At 43.1% G+C, this 21,591-nt stretch overlaps 1 protein-coding gene across 1 annotated transcript in view; it reads left to right on the top strand.

Moving 5' to 3' along the window:
- Positions 1-21,591, top strand: part of MAN1A2 (mannosidase alpha class 1A member 2) — a 320,220-nt gene that overhangs the window by 63,844 nt on the left and 234,785 nt on the right. The window contains exon 2 of the mRNA XM_054042404.1: positions 9,852-10,107. Within this exon, the coding sequence (XP_053898379.1) occupies positions 9,852-10,107 (256 nt within the window). The remainder of the gene's footprint in view (positions 1-9,851; positions 10,108-21,591) is intronic.

Consider the following 21,591-nt stretch of genomic DNA (forward strand, 5'->3'; position numbering starts at 1 on the left):
CTTTATTTTTTATATAACCATACATTACGCATGAGCAAGCATTAGTTACCTAACTTCTGTATTTTTTACTGATGGTTTTACAGTTTCTATGTCATGTTGTTTTGTTTGCAGTGTTGTTGTAGCCATGTTGGACCCAGGATATGAAAGACCTGAAGAAGAGCTCTGTGTAGCTTGAAAGCTTGTATCTTCCACCGATCGGAGTTGGTCCAATAAAAAGAACAGGAGTACTTGTGGCACCTGAGAGACTAACAAATTTATGCTGCTACTCTGAAAACTGGTCCAATAAAAGATATTACCTCCTCTATCTTGTCTCTTTCATGTTGTTTTGTGTCAGTCAGGCCTGGGTTATCCCAGAAAACGGGTTTTTTAATTATCATTGCCTATTTGTGTACCTCTTAGTTATGTCTTCCAACATAACACATTACCTATCTTGCCAGCAATATCATTTTAAACAAATCAGCAATTAATATCAAAGAAGAATAGTCAAAAACATGCTAAGTGTGACCTCACTTAAACTCATTTACTATCCATAATTAGAAATCATTAAAATATAGCTAACAAAGCTTATAATCTTACTATTTAGGAGTCCTTCATTTTTTATACTTCATTGTTGTATGTTAGTATGTGCTTTCACCTTTATTTGTTGGGATGGTTTGGAGAGCATACTGATTAATGTCAGCAATTCTTTTTTTCTTTAAACATGGGTTTTTCATTCAAAGTCCAGTTTTGATTGTAAATCATTACAAAAAAAGTCATTAGAAATTTTCCTGTGTTGCATTTTGAGTGTGTGTGTGTGTGTGTCTTGATTTTAGAGGCTTGATATTTAGTTGTTTTTATGGTACTCCAGGTGTAGTTCCCCCCTTTTGACACCTTTGGAAATGTACTGTTTTCAAGGGTGTTGATTACTTTACATGATGGAGTAAAGTGGTATCCTCCAGTGCTTATTTCCTTTCCTGTTTCTTTTGCCAATCCTTTAACATACACTTTATCTTACAACACATTATAAGCATTACTACAGTTATCAGTGTTTGTATCCACAACAATATCCTTAAAAATAAATGCCACAGCTGGATGTTTCCTAATTGTATTTATTTGATTTCACTAGCTAACTGGTTTTAACATGTATTGATTTTTTTCTTGCATGTGAATTAAGTATTTTGTTTTAACAGACTTTAAATGTAGATTTAATTTAGCAACAGGTGTTGTAAAGTTAGGGAGTAATTACATAGCCTTAGACCAAAGCATGGGTGACTTATTACTCCTGGCTCCACAAATTTGAGTGTGGGTTTGATTTTGATTAATCTATTTATAGTTTTGAATTTAGGAATAAAATACCAATTGAACTGGTTAATTGGGAATACTTTCCCTCTCTAATTCTGTTGTAACTGTTATGTAACATGGGGGAGGGAGAGCTCAGTGGTTTGAGTATTGGTCTGCTAAACCCAGGGGGTTGTGAGCTCAATCCTTGAGGGGGGCACTTAGGGATCTGGGGCAAAATCATTACTTGGTCCTGCTAGTGAAGGCAGGGGGCTGGACTCAATAACCTTTCAGGGTCCCTTCCAGTTCTATGCAATAGGTATATCTCTATACTTTTGTTTTTTTTACACAGTATTCTCCACTTCCCACATACATGCATGTGTTTGATGTACATTCCAGGTACTCAGCCATACTGGGAAGTCAAGATGAGGCCTTCCATTGGTTTTTGGCTCATTACTGTGATTTATACCAGAGCTGGGTTATGTGGACCCTAGGGTAACACATTGGCAGATCAGTCTGGCTTGCAATTCTGAGCAGCAGGCCAGAATGGGTGCTTGCCATCATTCATGTGAGTGTTTTACCAGTGTCTGAGGTACCTGGACACAGTACTTGAAAAGAGTTTTTGAGGACCCCTACCAAATGAGCCTGTACTATTGTTTCATAAATGTGTTTTCTTTTTCAATTATTGGCAGGAAAAGTGAAAAATATGCTGTACTTGCAAGTCTTCTGTATAGTAACTATAATCAAGAGGTGACATAGCTACACAGCTAGATTCCAGAGGATATCAATCTCTGTGACTAGTTGTGTTTCATTCCTGTACTGATTCAACAAATATTAATTGGCAACGAGGCCAGGCATTTCTCCATTGGAGTATTTTTTAAAGCTTTTTGAATATTTATGAATATATATGTACCCATTGTTTCATATATAACTATAAATTTTAATATATACTTTAATTTAAATATAAACTTCATAATTATACTGATTATTAACTGATTCTTTTTAGTGTTTTCCTTAATACTTGCGCAATAACAAGAATGATACTGGAGTGTACAGCGTATTGATAATCAAAGATGACAGTCCCACAATGTAAGCAAAATGCATAACAACCCAAAAGGTAGCCAACATATATTTCTCACACCAAGAATATTTGTTTTACAGAAGCTAATACCTGAGATGCATAAGCAATTGGTCTGCTTTTGAATTCTTGTGTTGACCCAAACCAGCTGCCAGTGTTATCTCTGTTGCAGTGGTTGCGAATAATCAGATTGAATCAACATAGGAGCTGAGGCTAATGCCTGTTTCAATTAGTGACCGCTTTAGTCAATTTTGCATTTCATTTTCAGCTGCTACCTGTAAGTAAAGCGTATAAAGGAGCAGCTATTTCTGTCTATTCAGGTATAAACTTCTGAGAAAATCTGTCATTCCTGGAAATTGCACTGTGTCAGTACAGTTTAAGTTCATAATTTAACAAGCATTTTAGAAAATATTCCAGTAACAAAAACATTTTGCAAAATATTAATAATATTATGTTTTCCCTTTAAACAATTTAACTGATTAATGTGGATTTTCAGATTTTTGATGCCCCTTAGTTGGTAAATTAGCCAGAAGTATATAAACTGAGATTATATTTTGTTTGAGGGCTGAGCATTCATACATTTTCTCTTGGGGAGATTATATTACCCTGAGTGGGGTCCCCTCATATTTTGAGCATTTACAAACAAAGGTACCTACAAAATATAAACCAAAATAACTTTATAACTGACAAACTTATTACATCCTGAAAATAAACTTACTAAAGGCCTTTTTTACCTTAATCAAAAGTGTCATATCACAAATAATTATAGTTATTAGCAAAATTATTTTTTGTTGCACCACAAGTAAAACCCAAATAAAAGTTAAAATAAAAAATAAAAAAGGTTATGTGACATGGAATATACATAAGCAATATGGATAAAAGCAATAAGAATAGACAAGTAGAACTAGTGTTCCAAAACACTAATAACAATGAACAATTCAACATACCCAGCTGAGCGAGAAATATATAAAAGGTTATAGCGGTTGGTTGTTGAGAGAAAAAAATATATAAGCTGAATAGAGTGGATGCCTCAGAGGGAAAAAAACTGAGTTAATAACTGCAGTTAATAACAGTTAAAGTTCATTCAGAATCCTGTTTTTCTTGAATTACTGCAGCAAAACAAAAACTATTAACTAGGTTAAAAAGAAAACATTTTATACCAATACTTTCCTTTATCTAAGGATTTGAAGAATTTTGTTTGCCTTTTTTTCTACTTTTTCTTTTGTGTGCAGCAATATATTGGTTAATTAGCACAAGAGTTTTACTGTTCCAGCTTTTTAACTTAGGCCTGATCTATACTAGGAATTTACTTTCGTATAGCTACGTCTCTCAGGGGTATGAAAAATCCACACCCCTGAGAGACTCCACTATATCAACCTAACCCACGGTGTAGTCCAGCGCTAGATCAGCGGGAGAATTCTGTTTCTAGCACAAACAAACTTAACAAACATATTTTCATGGATTTGGGTGGTGAGTGGCATCCAGCGCCATGTTTAGCCTTCTGTGACTTAACACTAGCACAAAATTTTAACAAACAATTTGAGAGATGTATAATCATTAACATTATCACTGGTCACATTGTACCAAAAGGGTTTTACGAGGGAGAGGTGTGTGTGGAGGGGTGGGAATACAAATCAGGCTAGCTATTATCTTCTTCCCAAAGGTACAGATGGGGCAAGAAAGGCAGTAGTGCCAGTGCCTTTACATTTCCTTAAATTCTCTGGATTCCACTCTCTGTCTGGGCATAGGACTATGCATTCTTTCTTTCCATAATTGCATATTCTGTGTTGCTTTTAGTTTCTCACTGTCACAGCATAATGATTGATTTTTACCAAGAGCAAATACTGTAGCTGTCACTTGCCTGTTAGCTGCATGCAGACTGTTACTTTTAACTGTTTGCAGGATTCAGTTACCTTAATAAAAAAAACCTGTAATTTAATCAAAAAACGTTGTTAGACAAGACCATAAAACTATGTTGATGAGCAATAATTATGCTACCATCTTTTAATTGTTTACTAATTGCCTCTCATATCAACCTTTCTATGATTTTGCCTGTGACCGATGTCAGATTAACTGGTCTGTAGTTTCCCGGGTCATTCCATTTACTCTTTTAAAATATTGGTACAACATTATTTTTTTTCCTATGCTCTTTGCCAGTGTTCCAACATTTGCTAAAAATCCACATTAATAGTTCAGAGAGATGATCAGAGAATTTTTTAAAAAATATTTTTGGGTATAAGGTACTGTGACAGGTTGGACCCCTTCGGAAGCCACCTGATGGTGCAGAGATATCACTGAGTCTACCTGTTCTGCCAGCATGGACCCCCTTTAACCTGTCTTGCAGAGCCAGGCTCTTAAAACCTCCTCTTACATACACACTGGCAGGGCCACATCCAGCTGCAGATCAGCTCTGGGAAGACTCAGTTTAAGGGACTTGCTCCAGCACTCAGATGTCCACCTCCCTTGGACTGCAGACACAAAGATATATTGTGAATTTTGCCCCCTCCCTCAATGTGGAGAAAGGTGTGCACACTTCTTACCCCCTCCCCCACCATTAGAAATTACCTATCTGGGTTTAATAATAAACAAAACAAATTTTGTTAACTATAAAAGGCAGATTTTAAGTGGTAAAAGAGGTAGCAAACAGAACAAAGCATATTACTAATCAAATGAAATCAAACACACAAACTAAGCTAGTTTCACTAAAGAAATTGATTACAAATAGTATTTCTCACCCTAGATCAGGGGTCTCAAACTCCCGGCCCGCGGGCTATCTGCGGCCTGTGAACCTTCCCAACGTGGCCCGCAGGCCTCCAGCAGTTTTTGGGCCAGGTCTCTCCCTTGGCCCTGCCTGCCGCCCCGGGCGCTCCCCCCTTCCAGGAGATTTACAATGGCCCTGGGCCCTGGCAGCTCAGCGGAGCTGAGTGGCATCTGCCTGCTCGCTCCATGTATCTGCCGGCCCCAAGGTGGGGCGGGGCTGTGCCTTCGTGTGCTGCCCCCGCCCTGAGCGCCCCTACAGCCAATGGGAAGCTGTGGGGCCGGTGCCTGGGGGCAGCAGCACACGGAGGCCCCCTGCCCCGCCTTGGAGCCCCAGGTAAGTGCTGCACCCCCTGACCCCTTCCCAGAGCCTATACCTCCACCCCACACCACTCAGCCCCCAAACTCCCTCTCAGAGCCTGCACCCCCCTTCACACACACCCCCTCCCGCCCCCAAACTCCCTCCCAGAACCTGCACCCCCTCCCCCTTCCCATACACCCTCTCCTGCCCCCAAACTCCCTCACAGAGTGTGCAACCCCACCCCCTCTTCCTGCACCCCCACCCCTTGTCCCAGCCCAGAGCCTGCACCCCAGACCCCTTCCCCCACCCAAACTCCCTCCCAGAGCCCAACCTCTCACCCCTTCTGCACCCAAACTCTCTCCTGCTTTTTGGATTTTGATTGTAGAGAATGTGCAACGGAGACAAGCAATTATTGTTTCCAGCTCCCAGCCCTCGTTTCCTGCACAATCGGGCTGCTCTTTTATTCTGAGCACCATTTGCACAGCACAGGGGGAGATGTCAGCAGTTTGATCTTTAACACATGTGGGGAAAACAACTCGAGAGTAGTGCGTTTGGAAGGTTGTAGCAACATTTTATACTCTGAGATCTCCGTGTTGCATTCCTACCACTCCTCCAACTCTGATTGACTTAAGTGCATTTTGGTAATTGGAAAAATTGTGTTGGGGAGAGGCAAACTTCCCTAGTTTTACACCCAAGTTTTCAAAGGGGCCTCAACCCCTTTTTATGATAGACGTTCAGTATGAGCTCACTGCAGTGCCTTGTGAAAGTTTCTGCTCCATGCTAGTGAAGGTTATTTTAACACGGCTTTTGTATTTTATATAATTTGCTTTATAATTTAAGGTGGTATTTACCAAACTTTTGGAAGCTGAGCTCCAGTCCAGGAAAATGAAACCAATTGTACCAACCCCTGCTGTCCTGGAATGTGTTGTTAAAGGCTTACTCATGTTAATGTATATACTTTCTGTGCCCCCCCCCCCACTCCCAGCTAGTCCTTCCTCTCCCTCCTCCCCCAGGAGGATGCCCTCCATATCTTGGGGAACACTGTTGTAGATCTTTATAATATCGCTAAGCAGCTGATTTGTTGGACAGTGACAGCAGACTTTAATAGCAGAGGGCACAGCTTTTTAAAACTTTAACATTTTAAATCACTTTATAGAATCATAGAATCATAGAATATCAGAGTTGGAAGGGACCTCAAGAGGTCATCTAGTCCAACCCCCTGCTCAAAGCAGGACCAATTCCCAGCTAAATCATCCCAGCCAGGGCTTTGTCAAGCCGGGCCTTAAAAACCTCCAAGGAAGGAGACTCCACCACCTCCCTAGGTAACGCATTCCAGTGTTTCACCACCCTCCTAGTGAAATAGTTTTTCCTGATATCCAACCTGGACCTCCCCCACTGCAACTTGAGACCATTGCTCCTTGTTCTGTCATCTGCCACCACTGAGAACAGCCGAGCTCCATCCTCTTTGGAACCCCCCTTCAGGTAGTTGAAGGCTGCTATCAAATCCCCCCTCATTCTTCTCTTCTGGAGACTAAACAATCCCAGTTCTCTCAGCCTCTCCTCATAAGTCATGTGCTCCAGACCCCTAATCATTTTTGTTGCCCTCCGCTGGACTCTTTCCAATTTTTCCACATCCTTCTTGTAGTGTGGGGCCCAAAACTGGACACAGTATTCCAGATGAGGCCTCACCAATGTCGAATAAAGGGGAACGATCACGTTCCTCGATCTGCTGGCAATGCCCCTACTTATACAGCCCAAAATGCCGTTAGCCTTCTTGGCAACAAGAGCACACTGTTGACTCATATCCAGCTTCTCGTCCACTGTGACCCCTAGGTCCTTTTCAGCAGAACTGCTACCTAGCCATTCGGTCCCTAGTCTGTAGCAGTGCATGGGATTCTTCCGTCCTAAGTGCAGGACTCTGCACTTGTCCTTGTTGAACCTCATCAGGTTTTTTTCTGCCCAATCCTCTAATTTGTCTAGGTCCCTCTGTATCCGATCCCTACCCTCTAGTGTATCTACCACGCCTCCTAGTTTAGTGTCATCTGCAAACTTGCTGAGAGTGCAGTCCACACCATCCTCCAGATCATTAATAAAGATATTAAACAAAACCGGCCCCAGGACCGACCCTTGGGGCACTCCACTTGAAACCAGCTGCCAACTAGACATGGAGCCATTGATCACTACCCGTTGAGCCCGACGATCTAGCCAGCTTTCTATCCACCTTACAGTCCATTCATCCAGCCCATACTTCTTTAACTTGGTGGCAAGAATACTGTGGGAGACAGTATCAAAAGCTTTGCTAAAGTCAATAAATAACACATCCACTGCTTTCCCCTCATCCACAGAGCCAGTTATCTCATCATAGAAGGCAATTAGGTTAGTCAGGCACGACTTCCCCTTCGTGAATCCATGCTGACTGTTCCTGATCACTTTCCTCTCCTCTAAATGTTTCATAATTGATTCCTTGAGGACCTGCTCCATGATTTTTCCAGGGACTGAGGTGAGGCTGACTGGCCTGTAGTTCCCCGGATCCTCCTTCTTCCCTTTTTTAAAGATGGGCACTACATTAGCCTTTTTCCAGTCATCTGGGACCTCCCCCGATCGCCATGAGTTTTCAAAAATAATGGCTAATGGCTCTGCAATCTCACCCGCCAACTCCTTTAGCACCCTCGGATGCAGCGCATCCGGCCCCATGGACTTGTGCACGTCCAGTTTTTCTAAATAGTCCCGAACCACTTCTTTCTCCACAGAGGGTTGGCCACCTTCTCCCCATGCTGTACTGCCCAGTGCAGCAATCTGGGAGCTGACCTTGTGCGTGAAGACAGAGGCAAAAAAATCATTGAGTACATTAGCTTTTTCCACATCCTCGGTCACTAGGTTGCCTCCCTCATTCAGTAAGGGGCCCACACTTTCCTTGATTTTCTTCTTGTTGCTAACATACCTGAAGAAACCCTTCTTGTTACTCTTAACATCTCTTGCTAACTGCAACTCCAAGTGTGATTTGGCCTTCCTGATTTCACTCCTGCATGCCTGAGCAATATTTTTATACTCCTCCCTGGTCATTTGTCCAATCTTCCACTCCTTATAAGCCTCTTTTTTGCGTTTAAGATCAGCAAGGATTACACTGTTTAGCCAAGCTGGTCGCCTGCCATATTTACTATTCTTTCTACACATCGGGATGGTTTGTTCCTGCAACCTCAATAAGGATTCTTTAAAATACAGCCAGCTCTCCTGGACCCCTTTGCCCTTCATGTTATTCTCCCAGGGGATCCTGCCCATCTGTTCCCTGAGGGAGTCAAAGTCTGCTTTTCTGAAGTCCAGGGTCCGTATTCTGCTGCTCTCCTTTCTTCCTTGTGTCAGGATCCTGAACTCGACCATCTCATGGTCACTGCCTCCCAGGTTCCCATCCACTTTTGCTTCCCCTACTAGTTCTTCCCTGTTTGTGAGCAGCAGGTCAAGAAAAGCTTTGCCCCTAGTTGGTTCCTCCAGCACTTGCACCAGGAAATTGTCCCCTACACTTTCCAAAAATTTCCTGGATTGCCTGTGCACCGCTGTATTGCTCTCCCAGCAGATATCAGGGTGATTAAAGTCTCCCATGAGAACCAGGGCCTGTGATCTAGCAACTTCTGCTAGTTGCCAGAAGAAAGCCTCGTCCACCTCGTCCCCCTGGTCTGGTGGTCTATAGCAGACTCCAACCACTACATCACCCTTGTTGCTCACACTTCTCAACTTTATCCAGAGACTCTCAGGTTTTTCTGCAGTATCATACCGGAGCTCTGAGCAGTCATACTCCTCTCTTACATACAAAACTTTATAGTTGGATGAAAACTAATTCTGGAAGGCCCAAAATGAGCGGTCCAAATTCAGCTTTGCTGCTTTCAGAGACTGCAGTTCTCAGCATGCCATGATCCACCAGGATGGGACTTGCTGTGCTGGGACCTGTAGTTTTTGCAGGGCATGTCTCCTGAATGACTTGGGTGACTGCAATTTGCTGTGTTACACATAAAACAGGTTGTTGAGGTAGGGAAGAGCCCTCTTGGTATTTTTTTAATTAGGTCATTGCTAAGCATAATTTTGTCTGTTCTATATAGGGGGAGAGATGCATTTATGAAACCATGTGTCAGCGCTGTAGATGAAATTCAGAACATGGGGCCTTTTCTTTCTTATCTGTTGAATGAAAGGGCAAGGAAAAATACTGAGACCTGATTTGCAATAACCAGTCACTGCCTCAGAAAGATGAGCGCTCTCATGTTCGTGAACAAATAAGGCACTAAAGCGAAACTGTGTGGAATCGGTTTGAGAACTGGGACTAAATTCTAAACTGACATACTTCTGTGTAACTCTAAGTCAACATAATTGCTTACTGTAAACCAATGCAGAATATGGCTTCTTCTCTTTAATGTCACAATTGTTGTTTCCTTTATAAAGCCAGGCTCTGACTACCATTTGTTTCTTTAGAGAAGAAGAGGAACGCCTGAGAAATAAGATCCGAGCAGACCATGAAAAAGCTCTAGAGGAGGCAAAAGAGAAGCTGAAGAAATCTCGAGATGAGATTCGAGCAGAGATTCAGACAGAAAAGAACAAAGTAGCCCAAGAAATGAAGAAGAAAGAGAGCAAGCCTCTGCCACCTGTACCAGTACCAAACCTCATAGGGATAAACAGTGAAGACCCAACAGATAAGGACATCCGAGAGAAGAGGGACAAAATTAAAGAGGTAACAGGCAGTGTGGGATGATGGTTGTTGCAGGCTGTGATAGGAATTGTTTTATTTAGATTTTCAGCCATTGCTGTTATGAACATTTTATAAAATCATATTTAAAAAATTAAGTATGATTATAAGGAACTGAGAGGCACTTGGTTTGCCTTGCCCCTTGATGCACTTGGGCGGGGGTTATTCCTTGAACATATAAGGACCAACTGGGGACTGCTAGCAAGAAAAAAACTTCCAATCTCTATTGCTAAGGGGTGTGCAATACTATGATTAGAATGCATATGGACAACAAATCTCAAAGAACATCACTTACTATAAGGTAACTTAACCTCTCTCTCAGAAAAAACCCTCTTGATTTTGGGCAGCCTGACTAATTTGTTTTTTATGCTTGAGGTTGGCATCACAAAGTTTGTTCAATCAAAGAAAATATATTTACTATTGTTTCCAAATACTCGGAATTTAGCCTACTATAAGACAGCAGTTTGGGCTCACAGGAGACTAGATTTAGGTTATTAATAATCCATTTTAGTTTATTGAACTTACATGACTGTTTCTCATTTTAAAAAGCTTTCCACTTTGCACTCTTGTTTGTTCCGGCAATTCTTCCACTGTACTGTTGTCTGTATTAAAAAAATACAATTGAGTTCACTCCAGGCATTGGGTAGACTATGGTAATTATTACACGGCCTTCCGTAAGAAAGTCTGCAATAACAGTTTCTCAACAGAGATTGAGAAACGAGGGTTTAGGGAGAATTATGTAGTGCTACCTACACTGCTTTTCATCCTCTTCTTCCCAAGCTTCTGAGCTGAAGAAGTGTTCCGTGCCCCTCTGCTGTTGGTGAATATTTTTTGGGGAAAGTGAACGGGAGGGAAAATCCCTGTAAATTTAGGGGAATACTCAACTATAAAGCTACAGACGACCGCAAAGCAGTAATTCAAAGAGTTAATACCTCTATACTCTTAAATCTGAAACTAATGTACCACACTCATATGCACATACCAACATTACCATCTTCCCTCCTCTCCCACATTGCCAATTAATTTGAAGTCAGTACAAGGGAAGTGTTTAATGTATTAAAACACAAAGCATAAACTAGGTTTTGCTTGCAACAAGTTCTAGACCTTCCTTGGGCTTTCAAAAACTTCAGGAAACTTCCCAACACTCCCACATTAAATGTGTTTGTTTAAAAACTAGAACCCAGTATTTGTTCAATGCATAGTTCTCTGCTGAGACCCAAGTTAGATTATTTTGAGCTTTCTGCACCCCATTGTTTGGACTAGATGAACAAAAGATAATGAGAACAAATTCTGAAGTGTGACAGAGCACTAATTTTTCTAAGTCTTAGAAATCAGCAACAAGTATGTTGGATTTATTGATTTTTAAGTTATATTATTTGTATTGTGGTAGCACCTAGATGCCAGAGCCCCATTCTGCTAGCCCTGTAAAAACATGTAACAGAGACTGTCCCTGCCCCAAAGAGCCTACAGCCTAAGTATAAGAATATAGACAACAGTTGGATGCAACCTTAATTCAACCCCCTTGTGCATATGCACTGTTATAAAGTCTTTAATTACATGATCACATACATTTTTCCCATAGAGCACTTACCTCCTTCTGTGCAGACTACAGGTGGTGCCCAGTGAATGAGTAGCTATTCAATAAAAAGCAACGAAGAGTCCTGTGGCACCTTATAGACTAACAGACATATTGGAGCATAAGCTTTCGTGGGTGAATACCCACTTCGTCAGACGCATGCGTATTTACCCACGAAAGCTTATGCTCCAAATATGTCTGTTAGTCTGTAAGGTGCCACAGGACTCTTTGTTGCTTTTTACAGATCCAGACTAACACGGCTACCACTCTGATAGCTATTCAATGTTTCTTTTTATCCTCATCATTAATTTCATGGCCCCATGTCTTATTTACTCCACACTATCCAAACCCTGCACTGAATACAGAATTATCAATTTATTCTTGGGCTTTTCTGTGACACATCACTGTAGATTCTGAATGTTTTACAAATATTAATGAATTCATCTTTGCAAAACCCCTGTGAGGTAAGATGTGGTATTATCCCTACTTTACAGATGGGGAACTGAGGCACAGATATACTTTTTTACAGTTTTTACTCTGGACATTCTCTTCCCTCTGCTGATTGGCTGTTTCCTCTCACATTGAACCCCTGCCTCAGTCTTTTTGCATCAGCCTCAACTCCCCCTGCCCTCCTCCTCCCCTTCTTCCTCTCCCTTCTCCCTTTTTCTTTCCCTTTTCCTTTAATTTCAACCTTTGCTTTGCTTGTCTCTCTTTAGATAACCCGCTCCCAGTAAAACCCTTCAAAAAGAATAAAAGCAAACAAAACACACACACAGGCAAATCATGGCACCAACTTGACATTTGCAAACCACCACTTACTTCTCTCTACTTGTATGTTTCCTTTCCTCTTACCCTTTGTGTCTCCTCTATTTAGATTGTAAGCTTCTGGCACGGGGACTATCTACTACTCTGTGTTTATACCGTGGTTAACTCTGTGGGGTCCCAATCTCAGCTGGGTTCCATAAATACTACAATAATAATCTTAATAGAATAAGGTCCATTTTTTAAAATCTTCCCTAATTTTGGGTACCCAACTTGGGACTTCTAGGACTTGAATTTTTTTTTTTACTTAGTATTTTTATAGCACTTTATACATTCAAAGCATAGTTCCCATTCACTTAACTTGCAGCTCTGAGTGCTCAGCACTTCAGATCCCTGGTGTCTCAAAGTGAGGTCACAGAAAATGAGGAAAACACACCAACCTTTTTCTAGGTGGCCACTAATTGTAAGTGACTTGCCCAGCATCATGTAGGATCCTTGTGACAGAAGCAGGGAAATAATCCAGTTCTCCAGGAAGACTTCAACCCTTTGATCTCATGGTTAAACCTTTCTCTTCCTGCAGTCCCCTACCTCCTTCACTACACAGTCTCCAGCAAATGAGGTCCAACAGACAAGTCTCCTTCACTATAGAATATTGATTCCTTGCCTGAGTACCATTCTTCTCTTGATCCTAATGTATTTATAGAACCTCTTCTAATTGCCTTTTATGTACCTTGCTAGGTGTAATTCATTTTGTGCATTAGCCTTTCTGATTTTGTCCCTACATGCTTGTGCTATTCTTTGAAATTCATCCTTAGCAATCTGTCCATGTTTCCACTTTCTGTAGGATTCCGTTTGATTTTCAGGTCATTAAAGAGGTCCTGATGCAGCCATATTGGTCTTTTACTATTCTTTCTGTTTTTCCTTTGCACTGGGATAGTTTGCTGTTGTGCCTTTAATATTGTCTCTGTGAGAAACAGCCAACTTTTCTGCACTCCTTTTTGCCTTAGATTTTCTTCTCATGGGACCTCACCTACCAGTTCTCTGGGTTTGTTAGTCCGCTTTTTTGAAGTCCATTGTTCTTATTCTGCTGCTTTCACTCCTTCCCTTCCATAGACTCAAGAAGTCGATCATTTCATGATTCACTTTCATCCAAGTTGCCTTCCACCTTGAGATTCACAACCAATTCCTTCCTCTTAGTCAGAATCAAGTGTAAAATGGACGTTTCCCCTAATTATGTCTTCCACCTTCTGAAACAAAAAGTTGTTCCAACAAATTTCAAGAACTTACTGGACATTTTTATGTTTTGCTGTATTATTATTCCAGTAGATGTCTGGGTAGTTAGTCCCCCATTACTACCTGGTCTTGTGTTTTAGATATTTCTGTTATTTGTTCTAGAAATGTCTGACCCACCGCCTCCTGATTTGGTGGTCTCTGGTAGACCTCTACAATGACATTGCCCCTGTTTCCCCCCATCCCTTTTATCTTCACCTAGAGACTTTCTTCCTGAGCAAGGTGTACCTTCTATACCAATAATCCAGTCATGAGATTTATTCCATGAAGTTTCTGTGATATCAGTTAAGTCATAATTTAGCTTGTGTACTAAGACTTCCAGTACTTCCTGTTTATTCTCCGTAGTACCTCGCATTTGTGTATGCACATCTAAGAAGTTGAGCACATTCATCCACTGTTTTCCTCTTGTTGCTTATATGACCCTATTGAAATTTTCCATTCCCCCCAGCTCTCCAAATTCTGGGAATCTGTCAAGGTCATCTTTGCATAGTTATCTGTGGGCTTTTGTCATCCACCCCCTTTGAAACTAGTTAAAAGTCCGTCTTGCTGTGTTGGCGAGTCGGTGTCCCAATATGCTCTTCCCCTTCTTTAGGTGGACCCCATTTCTGCCCAGGAGTCCTTCATGGAACAGCATCCCATAGTCAAGGAAGCCAAAGCCCTCCTGTCAACACTATCTGTGCAGTCATGCATTTGACTTGAGGATGAGTCTGCCTCTGCTTGGGCCCTTATCCTCTGCCAGCAGGATGAATAAGAATGTCACTTGCGTCCCCCTGACTTTTTCATCCTTGCTCGCATCAATGATGAACATCACAGAGGATGTTGAAAAGTTGGAGATGGTGCAGAGAAGAACTGCAAAAATTAGTTGTGAGCTAGAGAAAAAACCTTGATGCAAGACACTTGTGAAATTAATCAAAGGTTTCTAACCATCAGAGGTGTGAAGTTCTGGAACAGCCTTCCAAGGGGAGCAGTGGGGGCAAAAAACCTAACTGGCTTCAAGACTGAACTTGATACGTTTATGGAGGGGTTGGTATGATGAGATTGCCTACAATGGCATGTGGCCCATTGGTGACTGGCAGTAGTAAAAATCCCCAACTGCTGGAGACAGGACACTCGATGGGGAGGGCTCTGAGTTGGTACAGAGAATTCTTTCCCAGGTATCTGCTTGGTGGATCTTGTCCACATGCTCAGGGTCTAACTGATCGCCATATTTGGGGTTGAGAAGGAATTTTCCCCCGGTCAGATGGGCAGAGACCTTGGGGCGGTTTCGCTTTTCTCTGCAGCATGGGCACAGGTCACTTGCAGGTTTAAATTAGTGAAAATGGTGAATTCTGTGTAACGTGAAGTCTTTAAACCATGATTTGATGACTTCAGTAACTCACCCAAAGATTAAAGTTCTATTTCAGGCGTGGGTGAGGTTCGGTGTCCTGCAATGTGTGGGAGGTCAGAGTAGATGACCACGACCATCCCTTCGGACCTTAAAGTCTATGATCCTATGAGACTTAAGGAGATCTATCTGTTTAGCTTGTCAAAAAGAAGAGTGAGAGGTGATTTGATTACAGAGTATAAGTATCTTCATGGGGAGAAAATATTGGCAACTAAAGGGCTCTTTAATCTAGTGGAGAAAGGCATGACAATAACCAATGGCTGGAGGTTGAAGCCAGGCAAATTCAAATTAGAAATAAGGCTCAAATTTTTAACAGTGATGGTGATTAACAACAGCAACATACTACCAAGGAAATTGGTGGATTCTCCATCTCTTAATGTCTTCAAATCAAGCTGTGGGGCTGTATAATTGCAGGGTAGATGTTTGGTCTCAAGCTGGAGCCCAGGTTCTTGGATCCTCTCCCCTCATGGAGTCCCAGATCTTAATCTCCAACCCAAGCCCGCACATCTACTCTGCAATTTTACAGCCCCATCGCCCGAGCCCAGCGAGCCTGAGTGAGCTCACCCAGGCCAGCTGTGTAAATATACTCTAAGACATCAAGACTGGATGCCTTTTTGGAAATTATGCTTCAGTCAAACATAAGTTACTGGGCTGAACACAGGGATAATTGGGTGAAACTGAAAGGCCTGTGAAATACAGGAGGTTATATGAGATGATTTAATGGTGCTTTCGGGTTTTAAAATCTATTAAATCTATAAATATTGAATAGCATTGGGCCAATAAGAAATCAGAGTCGGACCTTGCTTATGAATACCTCCATTGGAGGATGATTTTTATTTACAATTACTTTGAGATGTTAGTTAACCCGACTTTAATCCATTTAATATGTACTTCATTGATTTTGTATAGCACCAGTTTTTTAATCAGAATGTCATGTGGTACTAATTCAAATGCATTGCAGAAGTCTAAGTATATTATGTCAGGACAATTAGGTTTGTTAATCGAACTTGGAAACTCATGTAAAAAGGGTATAAAGTTTGTTTTATATCTCTTTTTAATAAAACCATGTTGACTGGCATTAATTATGTTACTATCCTTTATTGACTGAGTACCATAACAGCCATTCCATGATTTTGCTCATGATCAGGGTCAAACTAATCGGCCTGTGCTTTCCCAAGTCATCCCATTTACCCTTTTAAAATATGGCTACAACATTAGCTTTTTTCCATTTCTCTGGAACTTCCCCAGTGTTCTAAATTATGTTAAAACTCAACTTTATGTTTCAGAGAGCTACTTGGCCAACTCCTTTAAAATTTAGGGGAAAGTTACGTGGCTTTACAGATTTTAAAATGTTTTAATTTAGGAGATACTGTTTAACATCCTGTCTAAATATTGTTGGAATAGAAGGTGTTTAATTATCACTGAAAAGTATGAATACATATCCAGCTTCTTTCCAAATGCAGAATTGAAATGTTTATGAAACACATCTGCCTTTTCTGCTTCATTATTGAAAATTTTACCATCTGAATCCAGTAGCAGATTACAGTAGCTCCTCACTTAACATTGTAGTTATGTTCCTGAAAAAGCGACTTTAAGTGAAACAATGTTTAAGTGAATCCAATTTCCCCATAAGAATGAATGTAAATGAGGGGGTTAGGTTCCAGGGAATTTTTTTTTTTGCCATACAGTACAGTACAGTACTATAGTTGGGAGGTGTCCCCGCCTTACCCCACACAGGCACAGCCCACTGGCACTGGAGACAATGAGGCAGGCATGGAGGCTGAAGGTGCTGTAGACTAGGAGAAGCATGTTGTGCAGCAGCAGCGACATCTTCCCCTAGTTTGCAAGCCCCCGGGGGGGTGGGCCTCCACCTTCAGCCCACCCACTCCATCCCTTCCCCTAAGCCTGCATCCTTAACCCACCTCCTCTCCTCCCCCTCCTCCCCCTTTACTCCGCACACGCATCCACGCTCCTCCCCCCCCCTCCCCTGACTCCTGCCCGAGGCAATCAGCTGGCTTGCAGCGTTCAGGAGGCAGGAGGGAGGGGGGAGGAGCGAGGACATGGCGCGCAGGCTCTCCCTCCCTCCCCTCCCTCCTGAACACCACAAGCCAGTTGATTGCCACGGGCAGGAAGCGGAGGAGAGAGGAGGGAGATGCGCCGCGTCCTCGCTCCTCCCCCCTCCCTCCTGCCCGTGGTAATCAGCTGGCTTGCAACATTCAGGGGGCAGGAGGGAGGAGCAAGGACTCGGTGTGCAGGCTCCCCTCTCCCTCCCCTGCCTCCTGCCCGCAGCAATCAGTTGGTTTGCGGCATTCGGGAGGCAGGGGAGGGAGGGGGAGCCTGCGCGCCGAGTCCTCGCTCCTCCCCCCGTGAAGGGTTGGATCACAGAAACCCCCTGGGAGCTGCCACCTGATGTACCAAGACTACCTCTGCTCCTGTTTTCCCTGCCAGCTCAGGACTCCAGCACTCTGTCTTGCTGAGCCAGACACTCCCGTCTGCTCCAACAAAGACCCAGGGTCTGAATTACTTGCCCCAAAGCTGCAGGTTTTCCTGAAAACAGCTCACAGAAGTGTGCTTGTCTTTAGCACTCAGATGCCCAACTCCCAATGGGGTCTAAACCCAAATAAATCCGTTTTACCCCGTATAAAGCTTATACAGGGTAAACTCATAAATTGTTCAATCTCTATAGTACTGATAGAGAGATATGTACAGTTGTTTGCTCCCCCAGGCATTAATACATACTCTGAGTTAATCAATAAGTAAAAAGTGATTTTATTAAATACAGAAAGTAAAATGTGATTTTATTAAATAGGATTTAAATGGTTCCAAGTAGTACCAAACAGAACAAAGTAAGTCATCAAGCAAAATAAAATGTGCAAATCTATGTCTAATGAAACTGAATATAGATAATCTCACCCTCAGAGATGCTTCAGTAAGTTTTTTCCTCAAACTGGACACCTTCCAGGCCTGGGCACAATTCTTTCCCCTGGTACAGCTCTTGTTCCAGCTCAGGTGGTAGTTAGGGGATTCTTCATGATGGCTCCTCTCTTCTGTTCTGTTCCACCCATTTATATATCTTTTGCATAAGGCATTAATCCTTTGTTCCTCTGGGTTTCCACCCTCCCCACCCCCGCAAAGCACCAGGTTAAAGATGGATTCCAGTTCATGTGACATGATCACATGTCATTGTAAGACCCCCCCCAAGCCTTCATTCCTCTCAGCCTGACTCACAGGAAGGCTTGCCTGCAAACAGACCATCCAGTCAATTGTCCTGGTTGATGGGAGCCATTAAGATTCCAAACCACCATTAATAGCCCACACTTTGCATAATTACAATAGCCCCTCAGAGTTATATTTCATATTTCTAGTTTCAGATACAAGAATGGTACATTTATACAAATAGGATGATCACATTCAGTAGATTATAAGCTTTGTAATGATACCTTACAAGAGACCTTTTGCATGAAGCATATTCCAGTTACATTATATTCACTCATTATCAAATTTTTATAAAATCATATAGACTGCAACGTCACATCCCCTCCCTTCTGAACGCCACAAGCTAGCTGATTGCTGTGGCAGGAGGCAGGGGGAGGAGGGGAAAGGCACTGATCTGCAGGGTCTGCCGGCAGGTGAGAGGTGCTGGGGGTGGGGGGTGTAGGGGAGCTGATGGGGGGGCTGCCAGCTGTGGACAAAGTGGGCAGCCAAACGACGTTATAGCGAAGCATTGCACAACTTTAAATGGAGCATATTCTGTAATTGAGCAGGGACGTAAGATTGAAATGATGTTAAGCGAGAGGACGTTAAGTGGGGAGTTACTGTACTGGGATTTCTTTTGTCCCTGATATATTTTAATACTTCCTTTTTATTGTTAACTCTAGCTGCTATAGATATTTCACTGATATCTTTAGTTTTTCTTATTGGTTGTCTATATTTCATAGCCTCTTATTCACAGTCATTGCTATCAACTTTTTCCCTTTTCCCCATTTTTTGTACGTTTCATTGCTGGTTTCACTTTCTTAACCATAGTGATTTTTTAAATCAAATCAGCATCAATTTGTAATAGTGGAATTGTGGGGTTTCGGAGTCTAGTAAGATAATCTTAAACAATTCCCAGTTGTTGCTTACATTTTTCTGTTTAAATTTTTTCCTCCCAATCATAGATTCATAGATTATAAAGCCGGAAGTGACCATTGTAATAATCTAATCTGCCCTCCTATGTAATACAGGCCATATGAATTCCCTGAATTAATTTGTTTGTTTATCTTTTAGCATAATATTGATTTAAAAATTTCTAGTGACAGAGAATCTCCCATAACCCTTGGTAAATTGTTCCAATGGTTAATTATTTTCACTGTTAACGTGCAATTTACTTCTAATCAGAATTTGTCTTCCATCCATTGGCTTTTGCTAGATCTTTGTGTGCTAGACTGAAGTGACCTGTATTATCAAAATTCTGTTCTCCATGTAGGTACTGAAATGTTGCTCATCTTTGTTTTAAATTTTAGGACACTGGCTTTTATAAAGAAAAAACCCTATATATTATTACTAGTGTTTTGTTAGTATTTTATGCTACTCTGTATATATTCTGTAACTTGCTTCTTTGGTCTTTGTCCTCATTTAAAACGAGGGGTTGAGCTCACAGTTCAGTAATTTTCCTTTTTCTCAGTTTTTAAATGTAAAAAAGAATATAGACATATATGTATAGAGACAGCACAGGAGAAGGAATCATTTTAAATTTGCACACTTTCTTCTTTGAGTGATTGCTCATGTCTGTTCCACAATAGGTGTGTGTACTCACCACGTGCACTGGTGCCGGAAGCTTTTCCCCTAGCAGTACCCGTAGGGGAGCGCCCCTAGCAACCCCTGGAGTGGCACCTCTGTGGAGCAGTATAAGGGGCGCTGTGCGCTTCCCCCACCCTCAGTTTCTTCTTGCCGCCAGTGAAGGTGCATCGGAACTGCTCTCTTCCAGCTTGTCTGCAGCTTTCCTCTTGAACTCTTGTTCATTCATAGTTAGTAGTACCTGTAGTTAAAGTAATTTAGATTAGTGTCACTTTAGTTTAGTGCGCCTGGGTCGGGGCATGCCCCGTGCCCCGGGTTTTAAGTCGTGCGACACTTATAGGCAGCCAATGCCAGTGAGTGACCCGTACGCGGACTGTTTACACTATCTGGGGGAAACCCGTCTCAGCGATCGCTGCAAGATTTGCAGATCTTTCAAGCCTCAGACCAAGAAGGAAAGGGACATTCGACTCTGAGCCATTCTGATGGAGTCGGCGTTGACCCCGACTCCATCAGAATGGCTCGGGTACCACGGTGTCGGTAAGTGGTGACTCTTTGCTGCCTTCCACCAGTCGGCACTTCTCCCCATCCACGGGGCATGCCAAGAAGGCTAAGAAGAGGTCTTCTCTGCCGAGGCAGCAGAACAAGACCGGGGACAGACTAGACTGACTTTGGGCAGTTCTTGGTCCCCGTCGGCCTCCAGGCCTCTGACTCAGGTTGAGCGGAGAAGCCCGGCCCATTCGATGCAGGTTTTCCCGGATGTCCGGATGACCTCCATGCTGGAGGCCCTGCAAGCGGCCCGGGATGTTATGTCTCCGCTGGTACCAGGGGCACTGCCACCATTGTCTCCCTGGTCCAGAGGCAAGCTACCGCTTCGATCCTCGCAGTCGCTGCCTGGTTGGTACCATTCGCGGTCGAGGGAATGTTCCCGACGCCGCTCAGTGACCGTCCTGTGCATAGTCCACGCTGGTCACCGTCGACCCCCATCAGGTTGTTTGGCTGGGTTCCGACTGACAGGGATTCCAGGCACCGCTCGGCCTCAAGGGACCGCAGACGGCCCTGTTGAGACCGAGACAGACGGCACCAGAGGTCCTTGTCTCCGAGAGGCTATCAGAGCCCGTCGCGATACAGGCGTTAACACCGTTCCCATTCTTCGTCTCGCTCCGGAGCCAATTGCAGAGCAGCTGCTACCTGTGGTATCATTCTTCCATGTTGAGATCACGGTCTTGTGGTCAGCACTGTTCCCGATGCCACCGCTCCTCCCGGTCCAGGGACAGCGGCAGGTTGTACGCCAGCCCGGCCTCCCTTCGTAGTTGTTAGTCGATAGGACAGGCTAGTCAGGCTGAACAGTGGCACCGGACTCCTTGTCAGGCACCGTGGTACCAATGGGCCCAGTGGCTTCCGACGCAGCCCCCGGTGGGGGCTCGCTCGGTGGCTGGAGCCTCGGAAGGACCGTCTGCCTCCCTTTCCCAGCCTCCCAGAAAGGAGTCGGTGGGGTGTGCATCTTTGGGTCCACGCCCGGAGGGCGACCAAGTGGTGGGACCTCCGGTACTGGTGGGTACGCAGAGTACCGCACCCGCATCCTCATCCTCCCCCGATGAGGCGATTACAGCCCCTTCTCCCTCTGTTCCGCAGGAGGACTCTAAAGCCCACCAGGAACTATTGAAAAGGGTAGCATCGA

The sequence above is a fragment of the Malaclemys terrapin genome, chromosome 1 (assembly GCF_027887155.1).
Source record: "Malaclemys terrapin pileata isolate rMalTer1 chromosome 1, rMalTer1.hap1, whole genome shotgun sequence".
NCBI classification, from domain to species: domain Eukaryota; kingdom Metazoa; phylum Chordata; order Testudines; family Emydidae; genus Malaclemys; species Malaclemys terrapin.